General features: G+C 42.9%; 3 protein-coding genes across 3 annotated transcripts in view; all 3 read left to right on the forward strand.

Moving 5' to 3' along the window:
* LOC146986584 (uncharacterized) overlaps positions 1 to 17718 on the forward strand; it is a 387075-nt gene that overhangs the window by 23207 nt on the left and 346150 nt on the right. The gene's annotated exons all lie outside the window — the stretch shown is intronic.
* The window catches only part of LOC146986586 (NACHT, LRR and PYD domains-containing protein 12-like), a 29164-nt gene continuing 12412 nt past the window's right edge, over positions 967 to 17718 (forward strand). Inside the window, exons 1-5 of the mRNA XM_085780408.1 lie at positions 967 to 1004; positions 1388 to 1543; positions 13546 to 13671; positions 14976 to 15205; positions 15421 to 17542. Coding sequence (XP_085636534.1) covers positions 1407 to 1543; positions 13546 to 13671; positions 14976 to 15205; positions 15421 to 17542 — 2615 coding nt within the window. The 5' untranslated portion in view covers positions 967 to 1004; positions 1388 to 1406. The remainder of the gene's footprint in view (positions 1005 to 1387; positions 1544 to 13545; positions 13672 to 14975; positions 15206 to 15420; positions 17543 to 17718) is intronic.
* LOC146986587 (protein NLRC3-like) overlaps positions 1470 to 17718 on the forward strand; it is a 52306-nt gene continuing 36057 nt past the window's right edge. Inside the window, exon 1 of the mRNA XM_085780409.1 lies at positions 1470 to 1543. Coding sequence (XP_085636535.1) covers positions 1470 to 1543 — 74 coding nt within the window. The remainder of the gene's footprint in view (positions 1544 to 17718) is intronic.

The raw sequence follows: 17718 nt of genomic DNA on the forward strand, positions 1-17718 counted from the left end.
CAGTAACAGCAGTACGGGCCCCAAAATCACAGATTTGATCGTTTTCATGTCTTGCTCTTTTGTGATTGTCTTTTTCATTTATTGTTGCATCTGTGTGTGTTCTTGAACATAACGATACTTTGAGATCTATGACTGTCTTGTCTTTAAATTGATCTTTTTTTGTTGTTGTTTTTTTTTTTATCTATGTATATCTCACTTTGTGTTGATTTCTCTTACAATTCAGAGGTTTGTAACAAAGAAAAACTTTCCTCCGGGGATAAATAAAGTATTTCTGTCTGAATCTGAAGCTGAAATGAAAGAGCCTATAAATAAAGCTGGAAAAAAAATGTTTCATAGTGTCACAGGTAGAAAACAGAAAAAGTTTCATTTCCTCTTGATGTTTAGGTTTATTTTCCTGTGTTCTTTCTGTACTGTTGTTTTCATTTGTTACAGTGGTAAAGAAACTGTATCTTTAACGGATTTTATTTTATTTTATTTTGTAGATATGTTCTATGTAATTGTGTTCTCTGCACTGTTCTAATTCCATTATAGGTTTTTGCTGTTGCAATTTTTTTTTTTTTTGCAAAAATGTACAATTCCATTATAAATTTAAGTTACAACACTAAGACACAAATTAGTTGATGACAACATGTGTGATGAATAAGACAGAGAACAGACTGAGCTGTAACTTGTAGTGGAGTGTCTTTAAATCTCTCAGCAGCTCTTCTACCACAGCTGGATCTCAGCTCACTGTTTATTCATGGTGTCAGAGTTCACCTGTCCATACAGGTGTAATACCAGGAGTTACCCAGCAGGTGGCGCCACCCTACTGTAGAAAGTCACTTCCTCATTATAATTTATTGTTCAGTTTAAAGTCCATGGTGACAGAGAGAGGCTCTGTCACTATGGACTTTAAACTGAACAATAAATGATTGTAACTATAGAGCAGAGGGAGGAGGTAAAGGTGTTCAGACGCCATTTTAGAGTGAACGGAGCAGAAGGAGAGAAACTGAAGTCTGAGACGAGTGAGTGTCAACACAACATTATTATTATTATTATTATTATTATTGTTATTGTTGTTGTTGTTGTGTCAGAGTGTGAGAGTCAGTGTGTCTGTGTGGACTGTGGAGGGAAGAAGAGTCAGACGTAGTCCGTACATACGTCAGCACATTGTCTCAGATTCACCTCCACACAACTTCTTCAAACTCAGAACAAACATCAAAGGTCAAAGGTCACGGTGACTGGATGAACATGGATTTAATGTCAAAGTACTATGAGGGGTGGAGGTCAACAACTGGATCAAACAAGGAAGTGGTTATAGTTTGTCCTCGGTGGATTTGGGTGTGTCTTGATTCTGTGTGTGTGTGTGTGTGTGTGTGTGTGTGTGTGTTACTGGTTTCCCTCTCAGACTGACTGAAGTCCTGAAGATGAGTGTTAATGTGGAGGAACAGGAGGACAGATCAAAGTCTCCAGGATCCATCTGTCTGTCCATGAAGAGTGACTGGTCCAAAGGAGAACCCCCAGACCTCAGTTCTGGACCTGGACCTGGATCATCAGACACAGAGTAAGAGACCTGTTACCAAGCTGTGAACCTTCAAAGTGCTGAACTAACTGAACTGTTGCAGTTGAGGTCACTTCCTGTAGAGACAGAACTTCTTATCAGCTGATGACATGACTGTCACTGGTCCAAACCTGAACCTCCACAATTCAGTCCTGGACCTGGACCTGGATAATTACTTTCAAGGGGACATATGCTGCATATTTTACTGCTTTTTGTTTACCAACACCTACTGTACAGAGGAGTTATGAGTAATTGTCAGCTCCAAAAACTCTTTAGTTGTCTGAAACACTTTATTTTGGCTGCTTACTCGAAGTATCACACAATTGAAGTAATGTACCAGATTACTTTTATTTACTTTTAGATTACTTCAGTACAAATCATGCAAATTTAGAATACCATGCTGCCAGCATGCGTCAGTCCACGTCAGTCAGATCACTCGAAAAACTTAAGTTACAGTTAAACAACACAAACTCAGTAAATTTCAAAATAAAACACAATGGACATACTCCCAATTGTATCATCACCTTGTCAACAGAGATGGCAAAAGTACCCAGATTCTTTACTCGAGTAGAAGTAAAAGTACCTGTGTAAAAAACGACTTAAGTAAAAGTACTGATCCAAATATCTACTCAAGTAAAAGTAAAAAGTACAGGCTCTGAAATTTACTCAAAAGTATTATTAAAAGTAAAAAGTATTTCCATTGCACGATTCACTGCAAAGCAAATAACCACACGATAATTCATCTTGAATCAATTTCATCAATGTTATTAATAATAATAATAATAATAAATTTTATTTGTTGGCGCCTTTCAAGAACCCAAGGTCACCTTACATATATGTAACATACATGTAAGAAATGAGACAAAAACAGGTATAAATACAATAGCACATACATGAATACAAAGAAAATACAGTGTGGCTAGAAACACAGATAAGGTGGATAAAATGGTTAGGGGACAGAGTGTTATAGGGAGTAGGATAATTTAAAAAGGTGTGTCTTGAGGTGGGATTTGAAGGTGTCGATGGAGTCCAGAGTGCGTATGTGTAGTGGGAGTGAATTCCAGAGTCTAGGTGCAGAACAGCTAAAAGCCCGAGCACCAAGTGTGGTAAGTGAGAAAGAGGGGGTGGAAAGCAGGGCGGCGGATGAGGAGTGGAGTGAACGGGGTGGGATATAAGGATGAAGCAAATTAGAGAGATATGGGGGGGCCTGGTTATGGAGAGCTTTGAATGTTAGCAGAAGGAGCTTGTAATGTATACGTTGATGAACAGGGAGCCAGTGAAGTTGCATGAGGACTGGTGACTTATTGTTCACATAGCCTAAGTTTACCTGCCGGACACAAAATGTATCCTAATGTACTTCACTATGGTGAATCGTAGGCATTTGTATTGTACACAGAGGTGGCAAAAGTACTCATATTCTGTACTTAAAGCAGAAGTAAGCGATCCGGTCGTTTTGGCTAATGCTGCGTTCCAGGCAGGCTTTTGAAACAACACTTACGACTTTGTAGCGTTCCAGACAACCCACTCGTGTTTTTCCGACCTGTTTTACCTGTGAAAGTCACTATAACGGCCACTCAACTTCTGACCCGTGAACTCGTACCAGATCGAACTGGTACGACTTCACAGGTCGGAAAAACACGAGTTACGAGTTGCCTTGAACGCACCATAACGTCTTGTCAGCAGATGGAGTTAGCAGCCCCCGCCCTCGTCATGGATCTATTGGTCCTCGTCCCTACGTCACCACATTCAGGTGCATCCCTTGGCTGCACACACAGAGAGGACTGCCCCTTTATGCCGTTCTCTCTCCTCATTGGATAAAACTTGTAGGATACGAGAAAAGTTTTCTCCTCGGCTCAGAGCAGAGCAGAGTGACTGACAGACCCGTGTTTCAGTCCAAACACTCTATGTAAGTGATTGCTGTCGGAAGATACAACTATTTAAGACTTATATTAACACAAAAATATCGCTTACTTCTGCTTTAAGTAAAAGTAAGAAAGTACAGGCCGTTAATGAAACCTACATCATTTGATAATTTTGTTAAACAAAAAAAGTTCAGACAGAATTATCAAGATTGAACTGACCAGAGGCAGTGTTTCCCAACGTTTGGGCCGCCACAGACTCTCACTAAATAATAACAATAAGAATTTTTAAACAGCGTTTCAGCACCTCTCATCTCTGCCAGTCAGTCCACCTGCCGTCTCTCTCGCACCACACATACACGTACACACAGACACGGGCGCATGGACAGGTTGCGCTTTGCCGCTCGTAAACGATAAATGCGCTATATTGCGCAGATTGTACAGTGTTCAACCCCCCCGTCGGATGGTCCGACCACCACCGCCTCCTTCCTCCATGCTGCTGCCTCCATGTCGCTGCTACAGTACAAGTTGGTAACTCGTTTCTATCACTCCCGTCAGGAAGGCACGGACCACGCAGCTCTTGGTTTTTACAGATGCTTTTTATTCGACCACCACCGTCGAACTAAGAACACACATAACACACAATTAACATGTTTCACATACTGTATACGGACGCATAACACAGTAAGACAATTAAATACCTCGCTGGCTGCACCCCTGAGGGAATGAGTTCAGTCCACCATGAGGCCAAACTTCTGCTTTTCTTCTTCGTCTTTCTTTGAGTGTTACAACAAAATAGTTCCGTGGACTGAAGTGCCACATTAAACCAAGTCCGTTATTAAACAAACAAATAAATAGTTTCCTCTTAGGCTGAGGTATTATAAAGAAATTAAATATGCATAAAATAAAAGTCTTTAAATAAAATATTATGCAAACATAAAATTACAGCATACAATAATAATATTTATGGCAGTTAAACTCCCACCAAATCACAGTTGTTGTGATTTCAATTCACACTTTCATTTACATCTTTGTTTCAACCTTACATACTGAACTTCACATTAATGAAGTGAACTATTGCACTTATTCTGCTTCAAGCAGTACCACAACCTTTTGCACAGGCCGATCAAGATACACTGGCTTAGTAGTACGTTTCCCTTGTTTGTCTAAGGTTGAGTCACTAACTAAGAGTTTCACTTTTCTGACCCTTTCATCAGCACTGGGATACACTTCTGTCACTCTTGCCAATTTCCACTGATTTCGTGGAGAACTGTCCTCACAAATGATAACTATGTCGTTAACTTTTGTATCTCTCCTATCTGTTTGCCAGATTTGTCTCTGTTGAAGATTAAGGAGATATTCCTTCTTCCACCTAGCCCAGAAGTCATTTGACAGAAACTGAACCTGTCGCCACCTCTTGCGCAAATACAGGTCCTGCTTCACAAACTGACCAGGAGGGGGTGATATTATACTGGACTTCATCATGAGAATGTGGTTAGGAGTCAAAGGTTCCAAACTTGTGGGATCATTTAAGTGTTCGATTGTCAGAGGTCTACTGTTTATAATAGCCATCACCTCATACAGAAACGTTCGAAGTGAAGCAGTGTCAAGTCTTTTAGCAGACTGATCCAGGATTGCAGTGAGAACACTTCTGATTGTTTTTATTTGTCTTTCCCACACACCTCCCATATGGCTCGATGATGGGGTATTCATTTTGAACTCACATCCAAATTTTTTCATTTGTTCATGGTCCAAATCCTTCATTGCATTCATGAACTCTCTTTTTGCACCGACAAAGTTGGTACCTTGATCACATCTCAGCTGTCTCACATTCCCACGGATTGCAATGAATGTGCGCAATGCATTTATGAAAGCATCTGTGGTGAGATCATCTAACATTTCTATATGTACGGCTCTTGAACACATACATGTAAAAAGAAGACCATACTTCTTAAGTTCCTTTCTTGCTTCCTTCACATAGAATGGTCCGAAGCAATCTATGCCACAATATGTAAACGGAGGCGTACTTTCCATCCTGTCCTCTGGCAAGTCTGCCATCTTTGGATCCTGTGTACTTCTTCTGTACTTTCTGCACATCATGCACTTGTAGATGTGTGAGGCAACTGCACTGCTGCAACCTATGATCCATATTCCATTGGCCCTTATTTCATTTACAGTTATGCCTCTTCCTTGATGATGCACCTTCTGGTGGTAATACTTGATGATTAAAGAAGACACATGACTTGTCTTGGGCAGAATGACAGGATGTTTAACATGAGGGTGAAGACTAGATCTTGTCAAACGTCCTCCAACCCTGAGCACATCACATTTATCGATGAAAGGATTTAGCTTGTGTAGCTTGTTTGTTTTATCTTTATGTTTCATTTCTTTGCATTGCTTTAACATCTTGATCTCACAGCTGAATGCTTCCTCTTGAACCAGTTTGATGATGAAAAGCTCTGCTTCTTGTCTTTCCTCCACACTTGTGGTTTCACTTGTTTTAGGTTTAAAATCCTTTCTTTGCTTTACATGGCGCTTAAGAAAAGCAATGGCTTTGACAGCTCTTTTCCAGTCAGAAAACTTAGACAGGCGATCGAGCAAAGTCCTCTCTTCCTTTGCTTTGGTGTTAAGAACCTGAGCTTTCCGTAGTTCTGGATCATCATCACTGACTTCTCCCACCTTGATGTTTCCTGCAGGTAGGTCCTGTTCCCATAAAAAATCTGGGCCAGTGAACCAGTTTGAACTGATGAGCTGATGTGCCATCAGGCCCCTGGAAGCGTGATCTGCAGGGTTATCTTCAGATTTCACATGCTGCCACTGGTTAGGATCTGTTGTGGACTTAATTCTTTGGATTCTGTTTGCTACAAACACATGAAACCGTTTGGCATCATTGTTTATATATCCAAGAACGACCTTAGAGTCTGTCCAAAAATATTCTTGCAGACCATCTATTTCAAGTTCTTTTCTGAGCATGACACTAGTTCTTGCTGCTACCACTGCTGCAGACAGCTCAAGGCGAGGTATTGTAGTTACCTTGCTCGGCGAAACACGTGCTTTTCCCATCACTAACGAGCAATGTACCTCTCCACTAGCACTGATTGCTCTGAGATAACTACACTCACCATAACCAGTGACGCTGGCGTCTGAAAAGTGATGTAGTTCGTATTTCTTAACATCTGTGAACTTTTCTGGAATATAGCATCTCTTAATCTTTACATTAGATAAGTTCTGAAGATCTTGTAGCCATAACTCCCACTGTGTTTTGAGCTCTTCAGGGAGTGGCTCGTCCCAGCCAAGTTTGTCACGACACATCTGTTGTAAAAGCAGTTTTCCCCGGAGGATGAATGGTGCGACAAACCCCAGTGGGTCATAGATAGAGGCTACAGTGGATAACACTCCTCTTCTGGTTAGTGGGCGTTCCTTGACAGTAACTCTGAACTGAAAGTCATCAGAGAAGACGCACCACTGAACGCCGAGTGCACGTTCCATCAGTGGCTCTCCCAAAGCCATATCCAGGTCTTTCACACTTTGTGCACACTCTTCCTTGGGTATTGCTTTCAATACTTTGTTGCTGTTGGAGATGAACTTGTGTAGCCTCAACTTGCCTACACTACAGAGCTTTCTGGCTTCTTCGACAAGCTGAATTGCTTCAGAGTCAGACATTACACTAACAAGCCCATCATCTACATAAAAATTCTGCTGTACAAACTTCACAGTGTCTTGGCTAACCTGATCTTGACCTTCGACAGCTATGTGTTTGAGACCAAAATTGGCACAACCAGGTGAGGAGGCTGCGCCGAAGAGATGAACTCTCATCCTAAAAATTGATGGCGGAGACTCAAAATCACCATTCTCCCACCATAAGAACCTCAAGTAGTCTTGATCCTCAGGCCTTACATGGAACTGATGAAACATTCGTTCCACATCGCATATAACAGCGACAGGGCCTTTACGGAATCTGCAAAGAACACCCACCAGGCTGTTTGTGAGATCTGGTCCAGTAAGAAGGTGATCATTTAACGATGTGTCTTGGAACCTCGCTGAGCAATCAAAGACTACACGTATTTTCCCAGGCTTTTGAGGGTGATATACCCCGTGGTGGGGGATATACCAGGCTGGGTGATTGTTGAGTTCCTCTTCTGAGACCTTCTCTGCATCACCACGTGTGATGATGTCTTGCATGAAGTTAATGTAATCTGTGCAGTATTGCTTGTCTCTCTAGAGCTTTCGTTCCAGACACTTTAAACGCTGGACAGCACATGACATGTTGTTGGGTAAGTCTGGCTTGTCTTGTTTAAAGGGTAAGGGCATTTCATAATGACCATCTTGTTTGTGTTTGATTCCACATTTCAGCTTGTTCAAGAACTGAAGATCTTCCTGAGAGATAGCTGCTTCTCCTCCAACTCGTTCACTGAAGTCTGATTCCAGCACTTTGATTACATCATCTGGAGTAACCACTTCTTTGATGTGAGTGTTACAGACATAGTGAACTTCACTCTTGAGTTTAACTGTTGGCTTGTGTACTGGTGTTACCTGCCTTACAATGATGCGGTGACTTACACCAATTGCATCACCTTCGTTCTCATTTGGTTCACCATAACTCACTATGCTCCAACCTAAATCAGTTTTCTGAGCAAAGGGTTGGTTCTCTTCCCCAATTACAACTTCTCTGGGCATTAGAGCTTGTGGGCAGTTGTAACCGATAAGTAAACCAATCTCACATTCCATTTGTGGAGCGATGTGCTCTGCTAAATGCTTCAGATGAGGCCATGCCTTGGCAGTTTCTGGCGTTGGAATGTGTGTGCGATTAGCAGGAATGAATTCACGAGTGTACGTTTTTGGCACTGTGATTTTCTTAGGTGAGAATACTCCTCTTATCTGTAGGTCTTTCAGTCTTTTACAGGTTACAACAGTTTTCTTTGATGTCATAGTAGAGAGTCTTAGTTTCACTTGCTCTGTATCCATATCTAAAACGTCTGCTACGTCCTCAAGAATGAAGGACGAGTCACTCTGCGAATCGAGCAGAGCATAGACAAGAACTTCCTTGCTTGAATCACTTGGTGTGGATACATAAACAGGCATAATTGTTGAAGTCTGGGTGTTATTACTGTCTTGTACAACTCTGTTTGATGTGATTTCTTTAGTTACACTTTGTGATTGTGTTAACTGTGGTTTTCTTTCCTTAGTGTTACTTATGTCTTCAAAATGCTCTCTCTTTGTTTCTTGTTTTAGGCGATCTTCATGAAGACATGTGGGGTGACGTTTTGAACAGGTGTCACACACCATTCGCTTATTGCAGCCTTTGGATTGATGACCAGGACTTAAGCAACCAAAGCACAGTTTCTCGACTTGAATAAACTTTACTCTGTCAGCAACTGGTTTTTCAATGAATCTTCTACATTTGTATAAGCTGTGTCCTACTTTCTGACAAAACACACATGTGACTATGCTCCTCTCACTAGTGTTAGTTGTGAGGATCTTTGCACCTACAGTTCTATTCTTGAAAACCCCTGTGGTTTGGTTCTTAACCTTTGGTCTGTCAGATTCACTTTGCTGTAAAGCATGGTAAGAGGTTATAGGGTTACATGCAATACTAGCTTCCATGTTTAAGAAAGTCACAAAATAATCAAAGCTTGGGAATCTTCTGTGTTCCAGCTGATACTGAGTGGCTTTCCGGTTCCATCTGGTACTTAGCCAGTCAGGTAGCTTAGCAGTGAGTTTCTGATTCTCAATTCCATCATTAAGAACATTTAGACTCTCATTATAAGCCATGGCAGATTTACAGCTACGTAAAAAGTCCACAAACTTTCTCAGGTCAGCACTCTCTCTTGAACCTATTTTTGGCCAAGCATGTAGTTTGTCTCGGAAGGCTTTGGCAATTACAAAGGGCTCACCATATCGTTCATTAAGCAAGTCCCATGCTGCGTAATATGAATCCTCCGAATCAGTCAGAAAATATCCTTCTAAAGCCTCTTTAGCGGCTCCTCCTACATATTTCTGAAGGAAAAAGATTTTTTCTGTTGCTGGAATGTTTTTGTTCTCAATCAGTGTATGAAAAGATGACTTCCAGTGGTTAAACTTGAGTGGATCACCACAAAAGATGGTAGGCTCTGGAATAGGTAGCCTATTTGCTGATATAGCTTCAGCCAAAACTTTGACAAGCTCTCCTGAATCATCTTGAACAACATGTCTTGGAGGTTCAAACGTCTGTGTTTTTTGATACACAGGGTTTATCTGTTTGGTTGCTTGCATGGCTGTAGTAGACAATTCTGTGTTCTGTGGAAACTCACCATCATAAACTTGAAGCTTTGCTCTGGCTGAATTCAGTCTTTTCAGTTCCTCCAAACGCTCAAGTTCTCTTTGTAAGTCTTTTACTGACCTTTTTCTTGCTGCACTTTCTTCTTGCTGTTGCTTTAAAAGCGCAGCCTCTTTTCTCTCTCTTTCTATCTTGCGTTCAGTCTCTTCCTTTTCTGCTTGTAGACGACGAGATACTGCAGCTGCTTCCTGGTCTGCAGCTATCACCTTGTCCTCGGTCTCAAGTCTTTGCAGTTTCTCTCGGTGAAGCTCTTGCTCAGCCATAATCTTCAATACAGCTTGTGTGCCGGCATATTCTGCTGCAGCTTCTTGTCTTTTGACTGAGGATACATTAGAGAGAATAGAATTAGCCTTAGAGTATTTAGAAGCTGCTAGTGAGACACTGGAAGCAGAGGATGCAAATACAGAACCAGCATCAGGCCAAACAATCTCCTCCTCTGTTCCTTGAATTTGAGATTGAGCGTTCTTTACCACAATCCCTGTGACAGATACACACTTATCCATCTTGCAGCGCATCTCATGATCTGGGCTGTCAATCCTCCTATATTCATCATAAACAATATCCAGCTCAGACAACTCCTTTTCAATAGTGCTGATGTGTTCTTCTAGAATGTTGCTGGGATCCTGTTTTATTACAGATTTTTTAGCAACCTTGGTAAGAGCTTTCCAGCGGTCATAAATGCTGTCGAAACGTAGGAGTAGCCCTTTAGTCTTTTCCTTTTGAAATTCCTTTCCTTTTTCTGTTAATGTGCGGGCTCTTTCACTTCTACGAGGTTCTTCAGACTGGACTTGTTGTGCACTATCAAGCTCATCTATCTGCTCTGGCTCTGCCATTTGAATGCTGCTTCAGAGTGACAGTTTTTACTTCTGACAAATGAATTATTCAGAAATTAACTATATGTCATTAGCTTGTCTGACATAAGCAGTTTAGTATCAAACATGTTCTCAAGACACTCAGGTTAATAAACTAAACTGTTAGATTACTTTGCTTCAAAATTAACCCTTAAGGAAAGCAAGCATAATGTCCTCTTGACATAACTTGAGTGGACTTGCATAGAAAATATTAAACCTCAAACAAAAAATATCACTTCAGATAATAGCTTATTTTCCAGCTTGCTTAATGCACATAAAACTTATTTCAAACTCTTCAAAATATACGAATTGCCCCTTTACTGAATGACGAGCGCACACAAACATCAAAGGGTGAGTGACATCAATTGCTCGTTAATCTTGTGACCACTGTTAATTAGGCAACACAGTCCCTTGTAGTTTTCCAGATCTTATGTCCCTTTTCATAGCACAAACTTCCGTGTCTGACTTGTGGACGTTCATGGAAAACTGTTGAACGTGCGTCTTCAACTTTAAACAGCGGCTTATCTGCTCTTCCGATCGTGACGAGCCGTCTGCGCCTCCTTGCTGGGCACGAGCAGGTCCATCGAAGCAGACCCGAGTTCGACTATCACTCCCGTCAGGAAGGCACGGACCACGCAGCTCTTGGTTTTTACAGATGCTTTTTATTCGACCACCACCGTCGAACTAAGAACACACATAACACACAATTAACATGTTTCACATACTGTATACGGACGCATAACACAGTAAGACAATTAAATACCTCGCTGACTGCACCCCTGAGGGAATGAGTTCAGTCCACCATGAGGCCAAACTTCTGCTTTTCTTCTTCGTCTTTCTTTGAGTGTTACAACAAAATAGTTCCGTGGACTGAAGTGCCACATTAAACCAAGTCCGTTATTAAACAAACAAATAAATAGTTTCCTCTTAGGCTGAGGTATTATAAAGAAATTAAATATGCATAAAATAAAAGTCTTTAAATAAAATATTATGCAAACATAAAATTACAGCATACAATAATAATATTTATGGCAGTTAAAGTTTCTCTCTCTCCCTCCCCTCTCCCTCTTCTTCTCCCTCTTTCCCTCTCTAGTTCGTCTTTTACCGGTGCTTTTACGTCGTGTCAAAAAAAAAAGTAACGAGCCTGTTTTTACAATGTAAGGAGTAGAAAGTACATATTTTTGCGTATAAATGTAGGGAGTAAAAGTAAAAAGTCGTCAGAAAAATAAATACTCAAGTAAAGTACAGATACCTGAAAAATCTACTTAAGTACAGTAACGAAGTATTTGTACTTCGTTACTTGCCACCTCTGCTTGTCAACATTAGTCAGACCCGCCGGCACAAACCACAAGTCACCGGTCAGTCAGAGTCCTGAAGCTGACAGGACACGGAGGAAATAAAATAATAATGGAGGTCGAAAAACTGCAACATTTTATGACACAAAACATCCACTCCACAAGAACACAAACTGAAAGTTAAAAAAAATCATGGAGCAATGTTGTGGTTTTTGTGTCCTAAAATGTCACTATGCATTGCACTGTAACCATGTCTGCTGCATTGTGCTATGTTTGATTTTAAAAATGTAATCCTAACAAGAAGTAATCCCCATTTTATCAACTATACTGGTCATCTGAACACAATAGTTTCCTGTACTGTAACAGATTACAGTTACCTTTTTTTGTATCCGAATAACATAACGCTGCTATTGACCCCTTGCAGCTACGTCACAATTAGAACGTGACGCGAGAGGCGACGCCATGACGGACGGCAGAAAGTGCTCAGTGATAATGTACTGTGTATGGGTGCCGTCCAACAATGTGGCTCGATCACTTCACACTACAACCTCACAGCATTATCACTTATTTAAAATAGAATATCTACTCATCCGTTGCAATATTCTGTTTGTTTTTTGTTATTCACTGTAGAATATCTCAGTTTTCTGTGCTTTTTCCACTGCTAAGGAGCTACCGTCAGTCAGTGCCACACTCCCCATACAGCAGCTGCTCCTGTCTTTGCTGCTGCTAACTACAGTTAACGGACCTGGAAGTCCGACCCGTGGGTGTTGAAGACCTGTCTAATTAGTGATCATTCTCTGATTAAAGCCGGCTGAAAAATAAAAGAAATCAGGAAGCCGTCTTCGTTGTAATCGCCGCGATCCGACGGCGGCAACTACATTGTGACGGTGCTATGTTTAATACGAGCGTTAGCTGTTGTTAGCCACAGCATGTAGCTCAGCTAGTTAGCTTCAACTGTGTTTACATCGACTATACACTGTAGATAACTTATAATGGCATCGATAACGTCCTCGCACTGGTCCTGTTGCTCATGTAACCCCGCTGCCAGTGGCCAGCCCCCGGTTCTTAGCTCTAGACCAGCAAGGAGTTGGTGCTTGGGACCAGTTTTAAGGACCAATAACCGGTTTTTAAGCGGTGGAAAAGCAAAGAACCGGTGCTAGTCAGGCTCTGGCTCCGAACCAGCACTCGAACCAGCTCAGTGGAAAAGGAGGGGAAACCCTACAACCACGGAATGTCACAAAACTATAACGCACCCATTCAATTACATTGACGTCCACTGTTCTTTTGCCGTCCATCATGGCGTCCGCAGCTACCGCGAGTGGAACGTGACGTCACGTGCAAGGGGTCAATATGTTATCTGTTACTCTCCAAGCCTGCTGTGTGTGTGTGTGTGTGTGTGTGTGTGTGTGTGTGTGTGTGTGTGTGTGTGTGTGTGTGTGTGTGTCTAAGTTTCAGTGTGTGATCCTATGTAGAGCTAATGTGAGACAGATGTTCAGCAGCTGGACAGTCGACACAGTTAATGACTGACTGACTCTACACTGTTGTCTATGATGCTGCTGTGTTGCTTCCATCCTTCACTACAGTGTGTGGTGCTGGACGCTGACGTTATTGGAGACTTCCCACAATGCATCTGTGATCAGAGATCAGAGATGTGATGTGAATAAAAACATGTTTGTGTTTGCAGAGGTCAGAACCACAGACTGAGAGCAGAGTCTCCAGGATCCATCTGTCTGTCCATGAAGAGTGACTGGTCCAAAGATAATCCTCCAGACCTCAGTTCTGAACCTGGACCTGGATCATCAGACACAGAGTAAGAGACCTGTTACCAAGCTGTGAACCTTCAAAGTGCTGAACTAACTGAACTGTTGCAGTTGAGGTCACTTCCTGTAGAGACAGAACTTCTTATCAGCTGATGACATGACTGTCACTGGTCCAAACCTGAACCTCCACAATTCAGTCCTGGACCTGGACCTGGATAATTACTTTCAAGGGGACATATGCTGCATACTTTACTACAGAGTAGTTCTGTGTAATTTCCAGCTCCAAAAACTCCTAATTTAGTCTCATACGGATGTCAAGAAGAATCCTCATTTCAACCACTATGCAGCCACTTCCTGGAACACTTTATTTTGGCTGCTTACTCGAAGTACACCACAATTGAAGTAATGTACCAGATTACTTTTATGTACTTTTGGATTACTTCAGTACAAATCATGCAAATTAAGAATATCATACTGCCAGCACGTGTCAGTCCACGTCAGTCAGATCACTCGAAAAACTTAAGTTACAGTTAAACAACACAAAAGAATTCAACAAATTTCAAAATAAAACACAATGGGTAAACTCCTGATTGTAAAATCATCACTTTGTAAACATTAGTCAGACCCGCCGGCACAAACCACAAGTCACCGGTCAGTCAGAGTCCTGAAGCTGACAGGACACGGAGGAAATAAAATAATAATGGAGGTCGAAAAACTGCAACATTTTATGACACAAAACATCCACTCCACAAGAACACAAACTGAAAGTAAAAAAAATCATGGAGCAATGTTGTGGTTTTTGTGTCCTAAAATGTCACTATGCAATGAGCTTCTCCACAACATGTAGTGAAGCTCAGGTGGAGCTGCTGAAGCTTCTGTTGTCAGCTTCAGTCTCCTCACACTGGATCAGAGCTCCAACACAGGTTCATTAGAGCCACACAGCAGCGTCTGGATGAGGAGCTCATTAGTTAAAGAGCTGATAGGACTCAGTCCAGAACCAACATCAAACACATGATCAGTGTCTGAAAGAGGAAAACACCACCAACAGCTTCTCAATCATTTCACACATTTGGAGTAAAAACCAGACGAGACGACGCAGAACTGAAGAGACTCAAACTAACAGGGAGTTTGTTTTAGAGTCCAGATTTAAGGTCAACAGATAAACAGAGACAGAAACCAGACCAGTTCAGGACCAGGTCTTCATTCAGCTCGTCTCTCTACACTCGTCTTCCTCTACTTTCTCTCTCTCTGCTCCTCTGGCTACTGAAGCCCCGCCCCCTTGAGGAGGTTAACCAATCGGAGCTCAGATGTGGAGCTGTGACATGTTGTTGATCCAGAAATGTCTTGACAGGAGGAAGAGGAGTGGTGTCTCTGTGGACCAGCAGCTGTCCTGCTGTGGTCTCTGTCAGGACGTCCTGAAGGATCCAGTCTCCACCAGCTGTGGACACTGGTTCTGCAGACAGTGCTTCACCTCAGACTGGGACCAGTCTGGTTCTTCAGGACCCCCCTCCTGTCCCCAGTGTGGACAAAGACCCAGAACCAGAGGTGGACTGCAGACAGCCAATCAGAGCAGCTGTGTACAAAGTGAGACTGAACATCTGTCTGCTGATGTGGTCATTTGTGAAACCAGGACTTGTTGTTTTCTCCAGAGTCATTGTTCCATCACACAGCACTGACATTTAAGATGATGATTCAAACCTTCTCTTTGTTGTCTGTAGTTTTTCTGTAGCTGATGAAAATAATCTGATCAGATTGTCAGACTCTCTGTCTTCAGTCTGACTCTGTCTCTTCTCTCTCAGCAGATCGTGGTCTGCAGGAGGTTTTAGATCAACATAAGATCAGTCTGAGGAACAGATGTGAACGAGTGACTGAAGGAACTGAGAGAACAGGAAGTGGAACAGGAAGTGTAACCCTCCTCAACAGGATCTACACTGAGCTCTACATCACAGAGGGACAGAGTGAAGAGGTTAATACCCAACATGAGGTGAGACAGCTGGAGACAATGTCCAAGAAGAAGACCCTCCATGACACTCCAATCAAGTGCAGTGACATCTTTAAAGACTTACCTGTCCAACAGAGAGAGGACGTCTCTACGGTCTCACCTGTCCAACAGAGAGAGGACGTCTCTACGGTCTCACCTGTCCAACAGAGAGAGGACGTCTCCACGGTCTCACCTGTCCAACAGAGAGAGGACGTCTCCACGGTCTCACCTGTCCAACAGAGAGAGGACGTCTCCACGGTCTCACCTGTCCAACAGAGAGAGGACGTCTCCACGGTCTCACCTGTCCAACAGAGAGAGGACGTCTCCACGGTCTCACCTGTCCAACAGAGAGAGGACGTCTCTACAGTCTCACCTGTCCAACAGAGAGAGGACGTCTCTACGGTCTCACGTGTCCAACAGAGACCCATCAGAGTGGTTCTGACCAACGGCGTCGCTGGCGTTGGAAAAACCTTCTCGGTGCAGAAGTTCACTCTGGACTGGGCCGAGGGCTTGGAGAACCAAGATGTCAGTCTGCTGGTTCCTCTTTCGTTCAGGGAGCTGAACCTGATCAGAGATCAGCGGTTGAGTCTTCTCAGGCTGCTCCATGTTTTCCATCCAACATTACAGAAGGTCACAGCAGAGCAGCTGGCTGTCTGTAAACTTCTCTTCATCTTTGACGGCCTGGATGAAAGCCGACTGTCACTGGACTTCAACAACAGGGAGGTTGTGTCTGATGTCACACAGACGACATCAGTCAACGTGCTGCTGACAAACCTCATCCAGGGGAATCTGCTTCCCTCGGCTCTGGTCTGGATCACCTCCAGACCTGCAGCAGCCAATCAGATCCCTCCTACATGTGTTGACAGGGTAACAGAGGTCCGAGGCTTCACTGACGCCCAGATGGAGGAGTACTTCAGGAGGAGGTCCAGTGATGAAGATCTGTCCAGAAGAATCATCTCACACATCAAGACGTCCAGGAGCCTCCACATCATGTGTCAAGTCCCAGTCTTCTGCTGGATCAGTGCTACAGTTCTGGAGCACATGTTGACCACAGACCAGAGAGGAGAGCTGCCCAAGACCACGACTGACCTGTTCTCACACTTCCTGCTTGTCCAGACAAAGAGGAAGAAGAACAAGTACGGTGAAGGACATGAGAGTCCACAGGAGCTGACGGAGGCCGACAGGGAAGTTCTTCTGAAGCTGGGGAGGCTGGCGTTTGAACAGCTGGAGGAAGGAAACATCATGTTCTACCAAGAAGACCTGGAGCAGTGTGGTCTGGATGTCACAGAGGCCTTGGTGAACTCAGGACTCTGTACTGAGATCTTCAAAAGAGAGAGTGTGATCTTCCAGAAAACAGTCTACTGCTTTGTTCATCTGAGTGTTCAGGAGTTTCTGGCTGCAGTCTACATGTTCCACTGTTTCACTAACAGGAACACAGAGGTCCTCAAGAAGTTCCTTGGTAAACAACATCGTGCTTTGACCCTGGTTAACTTCCTGCAGAGAGCCATGCAGAAATCCCTCAGCAGTGGAAATGGTCACCTGGACCTGTTTGTTCGCTTCCTTCATGGCCTCTCTCTGGAGTCCAACCAGAGGCTGTTAGGAGGTCTGCTGGGTCAGACAGACAACAGTCCAGGAACCATCCAGAGAACCATCAACTACCTGAAGGAGATGAAGACTAATAAAATCTCTCCTGACAGAAGCATCAACATCTTCCACTGTCTGACGGAGATGAAGGACCAGTCAGTTCATCAGCAGATCCAACAGTTCCTCAAGTCAGAGAACAGATCAGAGAAACTCTCTGAGATCCAGTGTTCAGCTCTGGCCTACATGCTGCAGATGTCAGAGCAGGTTCTGGATGAGTTGGACCTGATGAAGTACAACACATCAACTCAGGGACGACAGAGACTGATCCCAGCTGTGAGGAACTGCAGGAAGGCTCAGTGAGTCCAGACATGATCAATATAATTATTGATCAGTAGTTCACATAAACAGAGTTTTTCTTTTTTTCTCATTATTTTTAGTTTGACTTTGAAAACATTATGTAAGGGATAATATAGAGTGAGCAGGCTTTGCTTCAGGGTCCCGTCCATCCTGTGAGAGTGATGAGGATCATTGT

Source organism: Trachurus japonicus, chromosome 6, assembly GCF_045865225.1.
Source record: "Trachurus japonicus isolate A0001 chromosome 6, Traja_1.0".
Classification (NCBI taxonomy): Eukaryota; Metazoa; Chordata; class Actinopteri; order Carangiformes; family Carangidae; genus Trachurus; species Trachurus japonicus.